The sequence below is a fragment of the Canis lupus genome, chromosome X (assembly GCF_003254725.2).
Source record: "Canis lupus dingo isolate Sandy chromosome X, ASM325472v2, whole genome shotgun sequence".
NCBI lineage: Eukaryota > Metazoa > Chordata > Mammalia > Carnivora > Canidae > Canis > Canis lupus.
This window is the reverse complement of record NC_064281.1, coordinates 46297941-46319741: the sequence shown is the minus strand read 5'-3', so window position 1 is coordinate 46319741 and position 21801 is coordinate 46297941. Positions and strand designations below refer to the sequence as shown.

Genomic DNA, 21801 nt, shown 5'->3' with positions numbered 1-21801 from the left:
ATCAGAGCCCCTACCCTTGTGAAACAAAGACCACCTAGAGACAAGGAGTGATCCTGGGCCAACATGTAGGGAAAAGTGGGGTGAGCTGGTGGGGTAGTTTCCTGGAAGAAGCCGGAGTGGTTAGGCACTGCTAGGTCCGGTTTGGAGCCAGGAAAAACTGTAAATGGAGGCAACAGCCTAGTACAAAGGCCTGCAAACATTATTTGGTATATGCTAGAGACTAGCCCAACTGGTTTTGGTTGTGGGAGGAAACAGGTATTTTAACTGGCCTGCATGCTAGCCTCAGTTGACATTTTCCTATTGCTATCAGGGGCGCCATGGAAGTTTCCTGAGCAGGGGAAGGAAGAGGGGTTTGGCAGATGCAAAACTAGTGAGAAGCCCAGCCTCCAGGTGACCCCAGCTCTTTCCTATTCCCTAGGATGTGAAAGCCCAGCGCAGCTTGCCCCTCATTGGCTTTGAGGTGGGACCTCCTGAGGCAGGGGAGCGGCCTGACAGAAGGCATGTCTTCAAGATCACCCAGAGCCACCTGAGCTGGTACTTCAGCCCTGAGACAGAGGAGCTGCAGCGGCGCTGGATGGCAGTGCTTGGTCGGGCAGGCCGTGGGGACACGTTCTGCCCTGGGCTCACACTGTCTGAAGACAGGGAGATGGAGGAGGCACCAGTGGCAGCTTCAGGAGCCACTGCTGAACCCTCTGAAGCCCCCCAGACCCGAGACAAGACCTAGAGGGTTCAAAGGGGTAACTGGGGCCCCCTGCCCCACACTCTAGCTGCCCATGTCCAATTGGGGGCCCCAGCCCCCTCCCTCCCAGCTCAGTCAATACTTGAACTCCCATCACGGGCACTTTCAATCCCCAGTGCCGGGTCTTGGGTTTTTTAATTCATCTTTTTCCAAAACATGGGCTTTAAAAAAAATTCCTACAGTGATGTCAATTTTTTTTAAATCCCTGTCCCCAAGGAGGGTGGGAACTGTTGCTAGACCCCCTTGAATTAGGCCGGTTTTGCCCCCATCCCCTCAACACCCTACAGATCCTGCCTCCATCCAATTCTGCCCCACACCCAAAGCACTGGAAGCTGGAGATCTGGATTCAAGTGCCAGCTCTGCCACTGACCCCATGGCCCTGGCCCACCCCTGCCCTCTCAACCAGTGTCTTCACACACGTTATGTGGGATGGTGACCAGACCCCTCCTGCCTCTCCCATGGCTTACAGCTTTTCCCCAGCCCCAAGCTACCCAGTATTTTATCGTCCAGACCCATGGCAGGGCCACAGGGCAGGACAGGGGAATGGTGGTGGGGGGCGGGGGGCGGGGAGGAGGACCATGGATACTCTGTTTTGTTTTTTAAAGAAAAATACAGTTTATTTCAGGCTTATGGAAACTTTCAGAGTGCTGCTATGTTCCATATGTCCATCTGTGTGTTTGTTCAAAGTAACAGGCTGCTAGGGTGCCCAGAAACTGCTTCCTTGCTGAGCTCTGAAGCCCAGCTCCTAAAAGGCTGATTCCAAGGCTCGTCACAGGTCAGAGATTAAACAATAAGGTACTATTTACTGAGGTTTTAAGCCTCATCAGTGGATTTGGATAAGAATATGGAAAGAAGTTAGAGGAGACAGAAGACAAAGCCCAGGTCCCCCAAGCTCTCCGCCTAGCTGAAATCTTCAACTTCCTGAAGAAACCCAGGGCTGGAGGCTAGGATGCAGAAAGGGAGTGTTCCTGGGAGATTCCAATTTCTGGGCAGGGGTACAGAGCTGCTGTGTGTATGTGGGGGGAGAAGGAGAGGTACCATAGCTATTTTCATTCACATCTTCGACTCATCTCGCTTCCGGTTTGCATGTTCATCTCATCATTCCTGACCCAGCAGAAGCATTGGTCGTCCCATTTGTCCTCTCCCTTCACAGATCCACCTGGCCACTGTCAACCAGTGCTTACCTTCTCCTCCAGTCACACCCTCACCTGCTCATCCCTCCCTCTTCATACTGAATGCACCTGAGAGGCAATGTGCTGGGAAACAGGGCCTCATCATGCAGATAGTAACTTAAGGCCCAAGGGAGTGTGGTGAACCAGGTCACATCACCTAAAGAGCAAGGACCATAGGGCTCTTCTTCCCCTGGAGGAAACTGGACAGGGGAACAGGGAGAGGGTGGAGATGAGGCAACCAGTCCAGCAGTCCACAACCCTCCCCAAAACCCCTACAAACAAGTCTTGAAACAACTAGCAAGCAAGGGCCCAAACCATTTCCAGCCCCACTCATTTCTTTCTCCGGACAATGGTCCAGCCATCCTCCACTATATCCTCTTCTTTAATAGTCTGGGAGTCTGGACCAGAGGATGCAGGCTGGGGGCAAACCCCATCTGTAGCTGCCCCATCATTCGTATCTGTGACCTGGAGGAGAAATATAGGAGAGAGCTAAATATAACACCTCCTGGCTATGGCCACTGGAGACCCAGGCTCTCCCTCCCCACCCTGCCAGGATTGGCTGTGTGACCTTAGGAAAGTTCCCTGCCCTCTCTGGATAATATACCCTCCCTATCATTTCCCTGTGAAACTAGCTAATTTCCCAGAAAATTGAAGATATCTGCATTTCCCCACCCAGGGGCACCCCCTTCACCTCCATCTCCTCCATGCTGTCCACATCATCTTCATCCGTCTCTCTGGCTGTTGCAACTGCAGTGGCTCTGACCCTGTACTTTCTCTGGGTGATGTGGGAGGCCATCTCCTTCAGAGCAGCCCCATCACCCCTCTGGAAGTGGTGGAACATGGTCTGTAGCTGCTGGCTCACCTACCAAGAAAACATTCAAACAGCTCGGATTTTTTTAGAGAACCTACAATACAACCAGCCTGCGTTTGCAGAAAGAGGAGGGAGGAATTTTCCAGAAGAGAATAGGGCTCTTTCTCCCCGAGGAGTTTACTAATGAAGGAACCATATATGAAGGACTCAGGTAAGGGCCTAAAGCATGGAAGGAGGGCTTCCAAACAAGGCAGGCACTAGAACTAGGTTTGAAAGACAGCAGAGGTAAAAGGGAAGGCAATCCCAGCAGAAATTAATGGAGTAATGTTAACCAGAGCAGGGGTGGAAATGTACCTGGCCTGACTTGCCCTTGGGCTGGGGGTAAAGAACAGATCTGGTTGAGAATGATGTATGGAGAGAAATAAAAGAGAAGAGGCAGCATTTGGAAAGACCTGGGAAGACTAGACTTTTTCCTTGAGGCAAAAGGGAGTCACAAAAGGTTCTTGTGTAGGACTCAAGAAAAGAATGGTTAGACCCAAGAGTCTTGGCCTCAAAACAGTTAGGGAGAAGACAGACTGCAGGCAAGGAAATGGCAGATGTGTCCACAATATGCTCACCTGGGGCAGACTCCCATCCTCCACAACTGTATCAAATTCGTTCGTCATGAGTTCCCCAAGGAAGTCTTCCACCTCACCTAGCTCCAAGTCAGCTGAGTAGGAAAGCAAAGACCAGCCAACTGAATCACTCCTGCCCACTACTATTCACTACCTACTTGGTGGATCCACATCTGATTGGTGGGCAAAGGTCCAAACAGCGGGCCTTTTACTCACTGAAGCATGCTGTACTCCAGGTTTTACATGATTTTTAAAAACCAAACAAACACTAAATACCTAATTTCCAATCTCCTGCATCCTACCCATTCCTCTTATTCCCACAGCATCCCAATCAGACTCACCGTCTTTCATCTGACCTATTTTAACTGGCCTCCATCTGTAACCATGAACAAGTTATATACCTCTGTGCCTCTATTTTCTCATTTACAAAGAGGGGCTAATAGTGGCCTTCTTGAAGGTCTGTTATGAGGAGTCACCTAAATAATGCCTAGCATACGAGAAGCCCATAAACCATGTTAATTTCCATCACTCAGGGCTGAAGTTTTTGAAATGTAGAGACCCTTCACAACTGTGGCACCTACAGCAGTGTTTCATATCCTGCTTTTGAGAAATAGCTGTCCTGCTAGTTTTAAAAGAAAACTATCCGGGCACCTGGGTGGCTCAGGGGTTGAGCGTCTGCCTTTGGCTCAGGTCGTGATCCCAGGGTCCTGGGATGGAGTCCTGCATTGGGCTCCCCGCGGTGAGCCTGCTTCTCCCTCTGCCTATGTCTCTACCTCTTTCTCTGTGTCTCTCATGAATAAATAAAATATTTTAAAAGGTAAATAAAAGGGCAGCCCCGGTGGCACAGCGGTTTAGTGCCGCCTGCAGCCCAGGGCATGATCCTGGAGACCCGGGATCGAGTCCCGCATCGGGCTTCCTGCATGGGGCCTGCTTCTCCCTCTGCCTGTGTCTCTGCCTCTCTCTCTCTCTCTCTCTCGTTCTCTCTCTAAATGAATAAATAAAATCTTTAAAAAAAAAAGGTAAATAAAAAATAAAGCTATCCATAGAAGCTAATGGGAAACAAAGGAAAACCGACTTTTTGTGGTTCTTATCTTTACCAAAGCTTTTATTGTTGATTATTTTGACTTTTATTTTTTTTAATTTTTATTTATTTATGATAGTCACAGAGAGAGAGGGAGAGGCAGAGACATAGGCAGAGGGAGAAGCAGGCTCCATGCACCAGGAGCCCGACGTGGGATTCGATCCCCGGTCTCCAGGATCGCGCCCTGGGCCAAAGGCAGGCGCCAAACCGCTGCGCCACCCAGGGATCCCTTATTTTGACTTTTAAGGAGGAGCTGAAGAAAAGAGCTTGTCTTACATAATTTAACTGGAGAAGCTTTTTCTTCACTGCACATCTAATGGAGCTAGTCTTCCATAGCATGCATTTTGGCAAATGCCGGCCTAATGGACAAAACCAAAGGCATGTAAGGTCTTCCACATCTTATCCTCTTCCTGGGGCGTCCCCACTCCCCAGCTTCATTCTCTACCACTCCTTACACCCACAAGTGCACACACACCCTTATTCCAATACTGAGCTCCCTGCCACTTTCCAAATATAACACATAATCTTCTCATACCACAGAACTTATTTGTGTTTTGCTGTCTCCCCCGCCTAGTTAACTCCTTTTCACCCCTTAAGACTCAACCCAATCTCTACTTCCCTGAACAATATACAAAAGAAGCTTCCTCCTCAGTCTCAGGCTACCCAAGCACCCTGAGCTCCTCCTTATTAGAATATCTATCACCTTGAGTGTAAATGCCTATTTACTTAAGTGGATCCATCACTAGATGGTAAACTTCTTTGAGAAAACTCTGCCTGTCATCTCCAAGACTAAAAACCTGAATAAAAAATCTTTTTTTTAAAGATTTATTTACTCATGAGAGACACACAGACAGAGGCAGAGACACAGGCAGAGGGAGAAGGAGGCTCCCCGTGGGGAGCCCGATGCAGGACTCCATCCTGGGACTACAGGATCACACCCTGAGCCAAAGGCAGATGGTCAACCGCTGAGACACCCAGGGGTCCCCTGAATAAAAAACCTTGCAAAAATCCTAATATGCAAAAGGCCCACTAGAGGATCCCTTATTCTTACATGATCTTTAGGATATATCAAAGATGTAGATCTTTGCTGTCCAAATGACCAAATGTGGTTACTGAGCACTCAAAATGCGGCTAGGCCAAATTGAGAACGTGCTAAAATTGTAAAATACCCACGAGATTTTGAAAACTTAATACTAAAAAGGGATGTAAAACATCTCGTTAATAATCTTTTATATCAATTACCTGTATTTTAGATATATTGAATTCAATAACGTTAATTTCATTTGCTTCTTTTTTACTTTGTTGAAGTGGCTGCTAGAAAACTTTATATGGCATGATGTGATTCGCACTGTGTTTTTATTGGACAATGCGGAGATACTGGGTATTAACCCATTTTAGGAATTAGGAAACTGAGTCTCAGGTTAAAAAAAAAAAAAAAAAAACTTGCCCAGAGTGATACCGCGAGCCCGTAAGCCATCTGAACTCAAGATTCTGACTCCAAACCCTGTATTCATTCCACCTCGGCCTCAGTTAGGTCCCATCCCGCAACCATTCAAGAGGAAGCGCGTGCTCTCCAGGACCCGCCACTCCTCCTCCCCGCCCCCCCCCCAGACTTGTCGCAGTGCCTCACGTTCACTCACCATTGCGGAAGAAGTACTCCTCTACTGCACCCCCCAGCCACTCGGCCTTCTCCTGGCTGTGCACGCCCCCGAAGCCATTCTCCACAGCGATCTATGAACACAGGCCCAAGCCCACCACGTCAGTTGGAAGCCGGCCTAGGGAGGCGGAGGACTGGCTGGTAATGCGGCCAGGTGGAGCCTCAGGCGCGTTGTCCAGCCAACTCTGGTTCTGCCCCACACCCTAACCTTTATCCCAGCTGTGCCCCCACTCACCTGCAAAGCTGGCCAGGCCTCCAGCGCCGCCCGGACACCAGCTCCGAAGAGCGCCCGTGAATCTTCCCCAGCTCCAGCCATCGTCCTGCCTCGGACCACGTGATGTCCAGGAGGCCCAATCGCTACGCAGCACGGCCCAGGCCGAATGAGCCGAAAGCCGAACCTAAGAACGCAGATTTGCCTTTTCTGCTGACCTGGCAGCAAGACCAGAGCAATAAAAAAGTCTGTCAGAGCAATAGATCACATCACCACAGTTAACTCCTATGGAATAAACCAAAGGAAGCCAGGAGTGGCTGACGCGCGTGGCCGTGGGTTCTTGAAAGATGTGAGGAACTTAATAAAGATACAGATTCCAGGGCTTGATTCCAGATACCCCAATACCTTAGATTGTGACTGGATTTGGAGACAGAGCCTCCAAATTGGTAAATAAGGTAAAATGAGGCCTTAGAGGTGCACCCTAATCCAATATGATTGGTGTCCTTATAAGAAGAGGAGATTAGGACATAGAGACACAAGATGCACAAAGAAATGACAATGTGAACACAGAAGGTAGACATCTAAATCCAAAGAGAAAGACTTCAGAAGAAACCAAACCTGCTGACACCTTGATCTCGAAGTTCTGGAATTTCGAGAAAATAAATTTTTGTTGTTAAAGTCACCAGTATCTGGTATTTAATTATGGCAACCCTAGCTAACTAATACAGCTGCACAACACTGTAAATACACTAAAAACCATTTACTTTTACACCTTAAGTGGGTGGAATTTATAGCATATAAATAGTATCTCAATAAAGCTGTTTTTAGAAAAATAGGATAGGTGATTCCCTCTCACAGCAAGGGTTGCAAACTTTGGACTAAACCATGTTCACAAATAGTACTGACTCTTCTGTGCCTGGGCCTATGCTAAATGCTGCTAGGTCATGTATGGAGTTAGATCGAATGCCTAAGGAGTTTACGGTCTGTCGTGCAAGATTGGCCAAGGACCCTAGACAATGATCACTGCTCTGGGTGAATCTAGGTTTTGAAGGGCCGGAAGGAGATAGAATTTTACAAACTATCTCAAAGAGAAATAGTACAAATTCAGTATGAAAGCATTGCTTCGGGGCAGCCCCAGTGGCTCAGCGGTTTAAAGCCGCCTTCAGCCCGGGGCCTGATCCTGGAGGCCTCGGGATCAAGTCCCACGTGGGGCTCTCTGCATGTAGCCTGCTTCTCCCTCTGCCTATGTCTGTGCCTCTTCTCTCTATCTCTGTGTGTCTCTCATGAATACATAAATAAAATCTTAAAGAAAAAAAAGCATTGCTTCGTATTTATAAAAGAAATCACAAATGTTACAAATTATGAAATTTAAGAAAACTGACAAATACTTGGGCATATAGGTGGCTCAGTGGTTGAGTGTCAACCTTTGGCTCAGGTCGTGATCCCAGAAAGTCCTGAGATGGAGTCCTGTATCAGGCTCTCCTCACAGGGAGCCTGTTTTTCCCTCTGCCTATGTCCCTGCTTTTCTGTCTCTCATGAATAAATAAAGAAAGAAAAAACTGATAAATACCATAAACCTTCCCAAACCCCCCAAAGTAAAATATTTTTATCAGTTCCTTGACTCACTTCACCACTATTTTCTTTTTTTTTGGGGGGGGGGGCTACAAGTTTCTTGATACCCTCTTCTACATAAATATGACAATTATTTTACAATAACATTTTCTTGAGAGAATACAAGGAATTCAAGAGAATTCAATGCCATTCAGTTGATTAAAAAAACTTTTGTTAGCAGTAGTTTTAAAAAGTTTCAAAAAAAATAAAAAATAAAAAAATAAAGTTTCAACCTCACAATTTGTTATTAGCGGTTATTATCAGCAGTTTAACGCCACCTTCAGCCCAGGGCGTGATCCTGGGCTCCCTGCATGGAGCCTGCTTCTCCCTCTGCCTGTGTCTCTGCCTCTCTCTGTGTATAAAAATAAAAAAAAAATTGTTATTAGCAAGGTAATAAGATTGGTGTCAAGGGACGCCTGGGTAGCTCAGTGGTTGAGCATCTGCCTTCCGTTCAGGGCGTGATCCTGGAATCCCAGGATCAAGTCCCACTCGAATCCCACATCGAGTCCCATGTCAGGTCCCATGTTAGGTTCCCGCAGGGAGCCTGCTTCTCCCTCTGCCCATGTCTCTGCCTCTCTGTCACTGTATCTCGAATGAATGAATGAGTGAATGAATGAATGAATGAATAAATAAATAAATAAATAAATAAATAAAATTGTTGTTGAATTTTGGGAAACCTCCATCTAGTTTCTTTTATATGTGAACTGTAAAATTTCAGGGTATTCTAACTGTTCTTGTGCAGCGACAAATCTTAAATGCTCTTCAAACTGACAGTGCTCAATAACCAGGGACTCAGAAGTGGCCTGTGTAAGTGTGGGGTACTGAGGCTTAAGATTTACTAGTTCTATAATAAATCCATCTCTGTGCAATGTTAGAGGAGAAGGGAGCACAGGAGAGCCCCTGGGTGGCTCAGTCAGTTAAGCCTCTGCCTTTGGCTCAGGTCATGATCCTAGGGACCTGGGATCGAGAACCGCATCAGGCTCCTTACTCAGTGGGGAGCCTGCTTCTCCTCTGCTCTGCCTGCCACTCCTCCTACTTGTGCTCTCCCACACGCACACCTGTAAAATACATAAATAAATTTTTTTATTTTTTTTTAAATTTTTATTTATTTATGATAGTCACACAGAGAGAGAGAGAGAGAGGCAGAGACACAGGCAGAGGGAGAAGCAGGCTCCATGCACCGGGAGCCCGATGTGGGATTCGATCCCGGGATCCCTGGGTGGCGCAGCGGTTTAGCACCTGCCTTTGGCCCAGGGCTCGATCCTGGAGACCCGGGATCGAATCCCACATCGGGCTCCCGGTGCATGGGGCCTGCTTCTCCCTCTGCCTGTGTCTCTGCCTCTCTCTCTCTCTCTGTAACTATCATAAATAAATAAAAATTTAAAAAAAAAAAAGAAGGGAGCACGGGGGCTCATGAGAGTCCAGCAGAGGGGGTCCCTGACCCAGCCTCAGGGGTTGTGGCCAGCTCTCAGAGATGATGCTTGAGAGGCTTTTTAAAAGTTTGAATGGAATTTTGCCAAGTGGTGGAGTGTTACCAAAAAAAAAAAAAAAAAGAATAAAAAGAGAGAGACTTTCATGCTGAGGAAACAATGTATATACAAAGACACAGCAGAAAACCACATGATGTGTAATGATAACCATGAGCTTTCCAGGCTGATAACTTCAGGAAGCATCAACGCCTACAGAGCTACTGAGACTCATTCCAACAGACTCAGCAATTTAAATTGAGTTCAAAGAAGCCCAAACAAAGATCTGAGATTAATCATCTCTGTGTGAGTTTCCAGGGTTTAATGCCTCTAATGTACATGGAGAGAGTAGGTAAGATTCTGATCACCACTTCCAGTGTGTTGTGGAGGGGGTTTCCACACCACCAGGTAATTCTCTGACACCAGCTGTGTGTTCTCCAATTCAACTCACCTCTAATACTGCCTCCCTTGTGATAGCCTCTGATCCCACAGCTTAAGGTTCAGTCTTACAAAACTGCCACCTCCCCCCCACACGCACATGACATGCCAAACACAAATGCAGGTTGCCACCTGTGCTTCTGACCAAAGGGCTACATATGAGAGGGCACAGTAACCCCTTCCTCAGGCTCAATTAATTTGCTAGAACAGCTCACAAAACTCAGAGAAACATTTCACTTACTAGATCATCAGTTTAGGGACACCTGGCTGGCTCAGCCAGAAAAGCATGTGACTCTTGATCTTGGGGTTATGAGCAGGAGCCCTACATTGAGTGTAGAGATTACCTAAAAGTAAATAAATAAACTTTTAAAAAGTTTAGATTATTGGTTTATAAAAGAATATAACTCAGGAACAGCCAGATGGAAGAGATGCATAGTGCAAGGTGGGTGGGAAGGAATGAGGAGCTTCCATGCTTTCTATAAATCTCCATGTGATCAACCTGGAAGGGCTCTGACAGGGTTCCTATGGAGACTTCGTACATAGCCATGATTGATTGAATCATTGGGCAATGGTGATTTGCTGTTGTTGTTGCTTAGTTTTTATTTTATAATCATAAACTTAACCCTGCAATCCAGCTAGACTTGGAGTAAGGAAAATATGGAACCCATAGAACTGCAGCAAAAGCACAAAGATTATAGGATATTTCGAGCAGATAGGGGTGAAGGGGTGCTCCCCTGAGCTACAGAAGGAATGGTCTGGTAGTTAAGATAAAACACAAGTCAAATTTATTAGAGCAGTGCTGATCTTCTTGCTGGTCTTGCCATCCTGGTCCCAAAGTGCTCTGTGGCTTTCACAATATCCATGCCCTCTTTCACTTTGCTGAAGACCACATGCTTGCCATTCAACCACTCAGTGTTGGCAGTGCAGATGAAAAACTGGGAACTGTTCATGTTGGGTCCAACATTTGCCATGGATAAGATGCCATTACTTGTATGCTTCAGGACAGAATTTTCATCATCAAATTTCTTCCCATAGATGGACTTGCCACCAGTGCGATTTTGGCATGTGAAATCACCACCCTGACAGACTTCCCTTTTTCTGTGCCTTGAGCCCATCTGGGAATCTGGTGAAGCCAATATATCCCTTTCCAGATTAATGTTTTTAAATGCATAAAATAAAATCTAGGCTACAAAGGAAACCAATTATATTAAAATATAGTTATCAAAACATTACAAAAACTATAATGTACATGTTTATTTGTGCATTAAATACTATGCTCTACTAGCAGGTTAGCAGTTAAATGACTACTCTGATTTCAAATTAATGATGATTGTGAACAATATTTTAAGACATCTGCCATGAGGGGTGCCTGGGTGGTGCAGTCAGTTAAGCGTCTGATCTTGGTTCCTTTTTTTTTTTTAAGGTTTATTTATTTATTTATTCAGAGAGAGAGCGAGAGGCAGAGACACAGGCAGAGGGAGAAGCAGGCTCCGTGCAGGGAGCCCGACGTGGGACTCGATCCAGGGTCTCCATGATCCCACCCCGGGCTGCAGGCGGCGCTAAACCGCTGCGCCACCAGAGCTGCCCATGATCTTGGTTTCGCTCAGGTCATGATCTCAGGGTCATAGGATGTAGCCCTGCATTGGTTTCTGTACTGAGGGTGGAGTCTGCTCAAGATTCTCTCTCCCACTCCCTCTGCCTCTCCCCCGTCTCTAAAATAAGCAAATAGGTCTTTAAAAAAAATCTGCGGGGTGCTTAGGTGGCTCAGTTGGTTAAGTATCTGCCTTCAGCTCAGGTCATGATCTCAGGGTCCTGGGATGGAGCCCCACATCAGGTTTCCTGCTCACCAGGGAGTCTGCTTCTCCCTCTGCCTTTCACCTCCCTCATACTCTCTCTGTCTTGCTCTCTCTCTCTCAAATAGATAAAACCTTTTCTTAAAAGGTTTCTTAAAAAAAGAAAAAGAATAAAAAAAAGATCTGCTATGGAAAATGTCTTTAAAATAGTGGCAATTGGGAATTCCTGGGTGGCTCAGCAGTTTAGCCCCTGCCTTCGGCCCAGGGCCTGATCCTGGAGTCCCAGGATCAAGTCCCACGTCGGGTTCCCTGCATGGAGCCTGCTTCTCCCTCTGCCTGTGTCTCAGCCTCTTTCTCTCTGTGTCTTTCATGAATAAATAAATAAAATCTTTAAAAAAATAAAATAAAATAGTGACAATTTTGGGGATCCCTGGGTGGCTCAGCGGTTTGGCATCTGCTTCAGCCCAGGGCGTAATCCTGGAGTCCCGGGATCGAGTCCCATGTCAGGCTCCCTGAGTGGAGCTTGCTTCTCCCTCTGTGTCTCTGCCCCTCTGTGTGTGTGTGTGTGTGTGTGTGTGTGTGTCTCATGAATAAATAAATAAAATATTTTAATTAAATAAATAAATACACACTCAAATTCTATGCATGACACTTACTCTACTCCTACTCTAGACCCTATTCTAGAGTGAACATTTCAGACTAGATCAAGCCTTCAGATGAAGAGGGCAAGATTGACGTGTTGAAGACTAAACTCCCCAAACCTAAGCCTAAACTCAATCCCCAACATAAAACCTTAGACTGAAATCCAAGATTAAAACACAGATTGAGTTGCCAAGCTGAACTGCTAGTGTCTAAATGCAGCAGGTAGTTCCAGATGGAAATTTTTAGACTGGAACCCAGCCTGGAATTCCAAGAGACCCCACCAGACAGAGATCCCCAGGTGAAGTCATCATATTGAGATCCCTTAGGCTTGACCCCTCAGGCTAAAATATCCTGGACTGAACTCCCAAAACTTGATCTTCCCAAAGCAGGCCAGACCTAGCCACCCAGACTGAGTCTTGAGCTAAGCAATCACTTAAATGAGAGGCTCAGTCTCCTCTTAGATAAAAATCAGGCTTTCATATTGAATCCTTGGGTTTTTCAAGAATAAACTGTCAATGTTCAAGCCCTCAAAGTCATGTTCCCATAATGACATGCTAAGACCACAGATACATCCCCTCACTGAAAGTACAAACTGAGTCCATGTTCTGAAACAGCTTCCTCCAGAATGAAGACCTAATGTCTCTGAGCCTCCAAATAACATGCCCAGAATGAGCCCTAGAGGGAATCCTCAGTGAAAACCACCAGTATGTATCCCATGGTAGCCATGAGAAAGCATCTCATGGACTTCATGGACTTCAAGGAGCATGACTGATCAAGTGCCCCAGCTGCTGTAGTCTGAAATCCATCCCTACATTTCTGCAAAGACCATGCTTCCCATAAGTTACTCCTAGCCTGATGAGTATGACAGAGATACTTTGATGACTTTGGTTCAGGAGTCCCAGACAGCCTTGCCAAACTTTCCTTGCACTTGTAGCAGTCTGGAACACTTCTATTCAACCTTCCCGCCTTCTCTCCTTATTTGGGTTAATCTACATTGTAGACTCATAAATTGAACTGAATCCTTTAAAGTAAGCTTCTAAACCAAGGTCCCCCAACCTTATTCATGAAACTGATTCCCCAGAATGAACTTTCAGTCTCTCAGACCCTAAATTCATACCCCCAGAATGAGTACTCAAAATGGCATCCACAGAATTAGGGGCTCAGACTGAGAATCCCAGGCTGAGACATCTGTGCAGCAAGGCTGCTAGCTTCACATTCCAATTCACATTGTCCCTTTTCTTCTTTGGAATGGAACCCATATTTTCAGCTGGGTGAACATAAGTCCAGCTAAAAGACTACAGTTCCAGTATCCCTTGCAACTGATGACCATGTGCTATAAGCTTTGGCCAATAAGATTTATCTATTTTTATTTATTTTTTTAGATTTTATGTATTTATTCATGAGAGACACACAGAGAGAGGCAGAGACATAGGCAGAGGGAGAAGCAGGCTCCCCACAGGGAGTCCAATGCGGGACTCAATCCCCAAACCAGAATCATGCCCTGAGCTGAAGGCAGACTCTCAACTGCTGAGCCACCCAGGCATCCCTGGCCAATAAGATTTATTTATTTTTATTTATTTATTTATTTATTTATTTATTTATTTATTTATTTAATAAATTTATTTTTTATTGGTGTTCAATTTGCCAACATATGGAATAACACCCAGTGCTCATCCGACATCAAGTGCCCCCCTCAGTGCCCGTCACCCAGTCACCCTCACCCCCCTCCCACCTCCCCCATTCCACCACCCCTAGTTCGTTTCCCAAGTTAGGAGTTCTGTCTCCCTTTCTGATATTTCCCACTCATTTTTTCTCCTTTCCCCTTTATTCCCTTTCACTATTTTTTATATTCCCCAAATGAATGAGACCATATAATGTTTGTCCTTCTCCGATTGACTTATTTCACTCAGCATAATACCCTCCAGTTCCATCCACGTTGAAGCAAATGGTGGGTATTTGTCATTTCTAATGGCTGAGTAATATTCCATTATACATAAACCACATCTTCTTTATCCATTCATCTTTCGATGGACACCGAGGCTCCTTCCACAGTTTGGCTATTGTGGTCATTGCTGCTATAAACATCGGGGTGCCAATAAGATTTAAATGGAAGAGATAGGCAGTTCCTTGGGACTGCTTTTATATGTGAGAAATAAGTCTGATCCACAATGACTCAGCAGTCCACACCCAAATGCTGATGCTGAGCACCTAACAGTGAGTGATCCAGACAGAGCTCCTGACTGACCAGTACAGTGAGACTGATCCCCAGTACTAAGCTAGCAGTGTCTTAACCTTTAGACAGGCAACCATGAGGTAAGTGGTTGAAACAGTTTCTAGACCAAACCCCCAAAATGATGTCTCCAGAACAAATATCCTGCCTGAGCTCCCTGAAGAAGTTTCCCAGATTGTGTGCAAGAGACAGTTTGCAGAACAATGTTTCAGACCCCATACTGAGGCCACATTCTGAACCCCCCAAAATGAAACTCCTTACCAACCTCAGAATGAACCACTGGATGGAGCACCAACCTAATTACAACCAGAGTGAGCCCCTTCACTGTGCCTAGTAGGCAGAATCCCCTAATCGGAGCCTCCAAACTGAGTTCTCCAGAGTAGAATTCCCTGATAAATCTCCCTGAAGCTGATCTGCCAAACTAAGGTCCCAAGATCAAGTCCCTCAGGCTAAAACTCCAGAATCACCTCCAATGATAGTGCTAGGTGGTCTACTCAAGTTGTTCAGATTGAACCCAAATATAGGCCCCCAGAGTGAGTGCCTAGGCTATGCCCACAAAATGATTCCACGAATTGAAATTTTCACATCAAGCTCCTGTACTAAAATTGAGATAGCCAGTAACAATGTTGGAACTTACCTGAGCCCTGTGTTCCTGGTAAGCAACCATGGTCCAAAACTCCTCCAGTCTTCGTGTTCTGAGGAAGGGCTAGCTACCAAGGACATCCCTGCTCCCACATATTCTAAGACTCAGCTCCACCATTCCTCAGTGACTGAAATAAGACCTGTCCCTATTCTTCCTCATCATGTAAGACTACTAAACTGTCTACCCTTGTCTACTTTCCTCCATAAAATTTCAGTCTCCCTTTCTTTCCTTTAAGACATTTCTCATTAGTGTACAGTCTTTCTATTGCAATAGGCTGAATAAAATTATGCCCTTAATTGTCCAGTATATTTTGTCTTTCATGCCATTCTCAGTCCTCACATTGAAGTACATTGCACTTAAATCCTCAGTGCCTTATTCATTCATTCATTCATGCATAGATTCACCAAATATCAATTGAGTGCTGAATATGTGCCAGGCATTGCACTAAGTCCTGAGCTAACAAGACAAAGGCTCCGCTTTCACAGAGCTTATATTCAAATAAGATAACAAGGGAGGGAGGAACAGTTTTTAATATGGTGGTCAGGAAAAACACTTCTGAAGGTATAACATTTAAATTGTTCTCATAAGGAAGAGAGAGAAGGCCAAAGAAGATGGTTCTAGAAAAGGTAACAAGCACAAAGACAAGGATAATGGAACTCAGTACAAGAGGAAAAAAGGTACAGGAGGTAAGGCCTTGTTAGTCCTTGGCAAGAATTTTGAATTTTATTTGAAATGCAATGGAAAATGTTCTATGCAAGGAAATAAAATGATATGATTTACCTTTTTGAAAGATTACTCTGGCTACTGTGTAGAAAATGAATTACAGAGAAGCAAAAGTGCTAGCAGAGAGACCATCAGGAAGCTATTACAGTTTAAAGAAGAGATAATAGTAGTTTAGTGTAGGTTAGTGATAGTAGAGACAGAGACATGTGGACAAATTCAAGACAAGTTTTAGAGATAAAACCAATAGTGCTCCATAAGTACCACTGAGTATAGAGGAGGTAAGGGAAAGGCATGATTCTCCGTTTTCTAATTTAGTAACTGGTGGTTGTACTGAGATAGGAGAAGGTGGTGGGAGACACAGACTTAGGGAAGATATCAAGATTTATGTTTTAGACATGTTTAATTTGAGGTGCCTATTAGATATTCAAGCGGAGATAACAAGAGGCCTATAAGCTCAGAATGTCAACATTTAGAAGCCAGCAAAGGAGGATGAGAAGAAATAGACATGTTTCAAGAAGGAGGAACTGGTTGACCTACCATGTCAGATGCTACTGAGAGCACAATTAGGATGAGCAAAGACAAGTACCCATCTGCTGGATTTGACAACATGAAGTCTTTGGTGACTTCAAAAGAGCAAGTTTCATGAGGTGGTACAAACTAGACTGAAGTTGGTTGAAAAGTGAATGGAGGTGAAGTGGGGACAGCAATGTGTAATTCATGTCTTGAGAAGTTTTGCTGTGAAGGGAAGAGAGAAATAGGCAGTAGCAGGAGGGGCTCATGGAATTCAAGAGGTTCTCTTAAAGATGGTAGATAACAGAGCACATTCATGCACTGATGGGGATGGCCCCAAAGAGAACCTGGTGATACAGGACAGGCGGGAGTAACTGAAGGAGTAAAGACCTTGAGTAGGTGAAAGGAGTGTAAAGCAGAAGTGCAGGGACTGGTCTTTTATGTGAAGAAGATGGTTCCTTCCCATGACAAGTCAGAAGAAAAGGAAGTTGGATGCAGAGAGGATTGTAGATCTGATGGTGAGATAAGGGAATTTCCATTTGAATGTAGCTATCTTCTTAATGGAAGGTGATAAGAAGCCAATAAGCTGAAGGTGAGAACAGAGGTTGGAATGTGGGAGGTTTGGGAGGAGCAGAGAAGGTTTAAAATAGTAATCTCTGAGAGTAGGTAAGTGAGTTTATCAGTATTGCTATGCTATTAATCCCCATTTGAGGTCTGCAATCAATGACTTAGAGTGAAATCAATTGATTTGCTGTGTGGTTTTTGGTTTTCTGTAACAACATTCAGCCACTCAGATACAGATGTAGCCTAGGTAGGGCATTGTGATTAACGTGGGTTGTGTTAGGCCAGGCCAGTATAAAGACAGGAGGGAGGGGCTGTATTAGTTTTCTATGCCACAAAACAGATCACCACAAACTTGGAGGCTTAAAACAAAATGCATTTATTATCTCACAATTTCTATGTATCAAAAGTCTAGGAACAAATTAGCTGGGTCTTTGTTAGGATTTCATCAGGCTGCAATACAGATGCCAACTAAAACTGCAGTCTTATCAGAGGCTTGATTAGGGAAAATATCTGCTTCTGGGGTCCCTCAGGCTGTTGGAATAATTTATCTCTTTGAAGACTGAGGTCCTCATTTTCTTGCTAGCTTTCAGGCAGGCATGGCTCTCAACTGCTAGAAGCCAAGTTCCTTGTCACATGATCCTCTCTATAGGCCCTTTCACAACAAGGCAGTTTACTTCTTCAAAGCAGAGTGTTTCTAATTCTAAACTGCTAAAATGTGGTCTTAAGGGAGTGACATTCCATCACTTTTGTCATATTCTATTGTCAAAAAGCAAGTCACAGATTCTGCTTACAGTCAGGGGGAGGAGATTACACAGGGCATGAACACCAGGTAGTGGGGATTACTGGGAGTTGCCTTAGGGTCTGTTGGCCACAAGGGCTAGAATAGTAAGGATGCTTGTAAGGGAGTTGATTATAATGATGGATAATGAAATCTAAGCTGAGTGTGTTAGTTTTCTATTGCTACATAACAAATTACCACAAACTTTGCAATTTAAAATAACACACGGTTATTATGTCACAGTTTCTATGTGTGAGAAGTCCAGGCATAGCTTACCTGGGTTCCCTGTTCAGGGTCTCACAGACTGCAATCAAGATGTTGGCCAGAGCTGAGGTCTCATATGAAGCCACATATTATTTCATATTCTCTTCCAGTCTCATGTAGTTGCCAGAATCCAGTTCTCTGTCGTTATTAGAACTGAGGTTCTCACATCCTAGGGTCTGCCCAAAGTTCCCTGCCATGTGGCCCTCACTATACGCAGTTCATCACATAGCAGCTTGCCTCTTTAAGGCCAGCAGTTGAATTTCTTGCATGATACCAAGATGAAACCAGATAGATAGATAGATAGATAGATAGATAGATAGATAGATAGACAGAAATGTCTCACGTCACCTTTGCCATATTCTCTTGGTTAGAAGCAAGTCACTAGTCCTGATTATACTCCAGGGAAAGGGATTATATAGGGCATAATACCAGGAAGTAGAGATCATGGGGACCATCTTAGAGTTCTGCCTCCCACACTAGGTGAGGAAGGAAGTGAGAGCATAAGGGAAGTACAGGGCAATGAAAAGATAGTGGGGAGAAAGAATCAGACATTGAGATGCATTTGAAGAATTCTCATGCAGGATAGGTATAAAAATAAATCAGCTAGAAGACCAGGAAATGATGATTAGAGGATGGTATGTTTGAACTTGAGATTTGGAGAGGAGGTTCCATTTTTGCTGAGGATGAGGGTTAGGCTGTGACAGTGAAAGTAGAAGGCTGAGGTGGCTGGAGAAGAAGGTTAGAAATGAGGAAGTCAGGGAAGTGATAGGCCAGTATGATGATGGGCCATCTACATCTAGGACCTAGCCATCCAGGAGAGTCTTACAAACTGAGCCCCCCTAAATGGAGCCCTAAAATTGAGATCCTAAGGTAGAGCCCCATATATTTGATGCCCCCTAAATCAAGCCCCTTGACTGAACCAAGAAGCTCACATAGGCCTGAGTAAATTCCCAGAGAAAGGACATGCCCCTAACTTGTCCTTTTCCATACATAATCTCCTGCCCTAAGTACCCACCTGGATCTCCTGCAAGGTTTCACCTTGTTTCCCTCAGCCTCTCTCAAGCTAACAGCCTCGTATCCTATGTTATCTCATTCTTCCCAGCCACCACTATGTGTCCTCTCCACAACCTACCCCAGGGAGATGCAGCAAGTAAGGCTGCTACTAGCCCATATAGTGTTGTTCTCTGAACATAGTGAGAGAGGCACTCCCCTGGCTGGACAAGTTAGGCAAATGAGCCTCTTCCACTGGATAGGCACAGGTTCACAAAGGCGTTGCTACCTTGTTGAGTGGATCACAGGTGAGATTGCATTCATCCCAGCCCCCAGTTATCCTCTAGATTGGATATTTATAAGTGCATAAACTTCGCAACCATATACAGTAGCCAAAGTGGCATGTGCAGGGGGAAATAACCACTATGAGGCAGTGTTATCCCTGCCATCTCCCAGCTAGACAACCTAAAGCCAGCCACCTTCCTTCTCTGAGCCTCAGTTTCCTCATTGGACAAATGAGACATAATCATATTTAAAGGGCTATTTTGAGGATTAAAAGAACTACTTAATGCAAAGCACTTGATGAGCCCAGAGAGGGGAGTGGGACCTGGGCCCTGACCTAGGGGACACAGCCTGATAGCATATGTGACCCCCTGTGGGCAGAGACCACCTCTGATCATCTCATGTTTCTTACAGTGTACTCTCACACTCATTCCTGCACCATATTTCCTTATCTGTGAATGGTCTGCTCATATCCCTTGCTTATTTTTCTATTGGGATGTTGGGGCTTTGTATCCAGCAATGCAAAGATGGGGAAAATGATTGATGTTCATTCATTTCTTCAAGGGGAACCTGTTAATAATTTTCTGTTATCAAGTTCCCTTGCTAGCTGAAGGGCTTTGGTCTGTCCAGCGTTCCTTTCAATCCTGTGAATTTCTCTTACTTTCTTTTTGTTGTTGTTAAAGATTTTATTTATTTATTTATTCATGAGAGACACAGAGACAGAGAGAGGCAGAGACACAGGCAGAGGGAGAAGCAGGCTCTATGGAGGAAGCCCGATGTGGGACTCGATCCTGGGACTCCAGGATCATGCCCTGAGCCAAAAGCAGATGCTTAACCACTGAGCCACCCAGGCATCCCTCTTACTTTCTTTTACTTGCAGCCAAAGAATCCTGATCAAAACCCACATTTAGAAGTGGAGAGATGAAGTCGGGCTGGCCTTCCACTAACCTTACAAGAATGATTTTGAGGGGAGACCCTCAAATAGCATTCTGAATACTAATGAATGAAGTCTTAGAGCCTCAAGTTTTGCTCTTTATGGGCAGACTCTAATAAATTACTATGTGATATGGAATAATAAACCTATAGTAAACCGGAGTTCGAGTCAACATAATTCCTTATACCCTTCACTGTCAGAAAATTTCTGGAGGCTTGGGTAAAATATTGGGCAAGATGGAACTATCGATTGTGAGAACAGTGCAAACAAGCAAAATGCACCCATATTTTTGCTTACACCACTATGGAATCTGCTCCATACCAAATATGGCCCTAGATAGAAATCCCATAAGAGTGTTCTGTTACCTTGCTAGGGAGAAACCAGAGCCGAACAGTTCCTGGAATTCCCAGCTGCTGGGCCTCATCTACAATAATGCCTATGTCCTTGGGCATTCATTCCATCTCTGGAAACCAGGGCTTCATTTGAAGGTTTTAGTCAAAGATTAACCCTCACAGAGAAGTTAGGGTTGTTTTTATTTTTATTTTTTTAAGGAGGAAATTTCTGAATTGTCCTTATCAGCTGATAGCAGTATCTTGGGTACACACTGGGCAACTTGTACTTTGTCTTGTAGCTGTGGACCTGAGTAGTGAGAACAGGGAGTTTGGGACGTCAAGCTCAGATCACTCCTTAACCATATCTCCCTCCTGCCACAAACCCTTTAATAAGCTACTGCATTTTGTAATGCCAAATCTTTTGAATATGGCCTTCCAGCAACTTAATGAACCAAAACAATTATTAATGGAGACTTTGACATCAATGCAAAGAATCTTAGTGATGTGCAGACCTTCTTACCAAAAGCTTCTTACCAAAGCAGCAAAACTAGATAAATAGTCAAGCATCTTTGCACATAGTTTCCCAAAGTTTTCTTCCAGTTGTTGCTGGACAAAGAAATTTTCAACCACCTTGAAGATGCCCAAGGGCCTTTATTGTCTCCCAAAGGTTTCACAAAATAAAATGTTTTTGATGACATCACAGCACACAAAGGCTGAAAATTAGGTGCTGGCTATAGGGAGAGACAATGGCACTTTGACCCGGCATGTTTTTTTTTTTTTTAAAAGATTTTATTTACTCATGAGAGACACAGAAAGAGAGAGGCAGAGACACAGGCAGAGAGAAAAGCAGGCTCCATGCAGGGAGCCCTATGTGAGACTCGATCCCAGAACTCCAGGATCATGCCCTGAGCCAAAGGCAGAAGCTCAACCACAGAGCCACCCAGGCTTCCCTGACCTAGCTGCAGGTTGAAAGGAAATTTCTCTCACTCTCCCTCCCTGCATCCTTCCCTCTCTATTTCCCTCCCTCTGGATTTCCCTCTTCTTCCTTTCTCTAGAAGAGAGGACAGGATCCAGAGCAGCTCTAGACTGAGTCTTTAAGGTTTGCTGCCTTTGAGTAAAGGTATTCCAGCTGTTTGCCTGCTCGGCTCTTTTTGCCCAAAGGGTGACCTGTTGGCAACATCTGGGAGTTTTTTTAGAAATGCAGGATTGGGATCCCTGGGTGGCGCAGCGGTTTGGCGCCTGCCTTTGGCCCAGGGCGCGATCCTGGAGACCCAGGATCGAATCCCACGTCGGGCTCCCGGTGCATGGAGCCTGCT

At 45.0% G+C, this 21801-nt stretch overlaps 2 protein-coding genes across 3 annotated transcripts in view; one reads left to right on the top strand and one right to left on the bottom strand.

The window, feature by feature from the left end:
* FGD1 (FYVE, RhoGEF and PH domain containing 1) overlaps window positions 1-1458 on the top strand; it is a 44245-nt gene extending 42787 nt beyond the window's left edge. Inside the window, exon 18 of the mRNA XM_025468528.3 lies at window positions 419-1458. Within this exon, the coding sequence (XP_025324313.1) occupies window positions 419-724 (306 nt within the window). The 3' untranslated portion in view covers window positions 725-1458. The remainder of the gene's footprint in view (window positions 1-418) is intronic.
* Window positions 1330-6466, bottom strand: TSR2 (TSR2 ribosome maturation factor). Of its 2 annotated transcripts, XM_025468531.3 has the most exons (5): window positions 6310-6466; window positions 6058-6148; window positions 3340-3431; window positions 2603-2773; window positions 1330-2376 (listed from the first exon to the last, which is right to left on the bottom strand). In XM_025468531.3, the coding sequence occupies exons 1-5, from the start codon at window positions 6388-6390 to the stop codon at window positions 2242-2244; spliced, it is 570 nt and encodes a 189-aa protein (XP_025324316.1). In that variant the 5' UTR covers window positions 6391-6466; the 3' UTR covers window positions 1330-2241. The 2 variants fall into 2 exon arrangements, with proteins under 2 accessions (XP_025324316.1, XP_048963897.1); XM_049107940.1 differs by lacking the exons at window positions 3340-3431; window positions 6310-6466.
* Between the last annotated feature and the right edge of the window lie 15335 nt (window positions 6467-21801).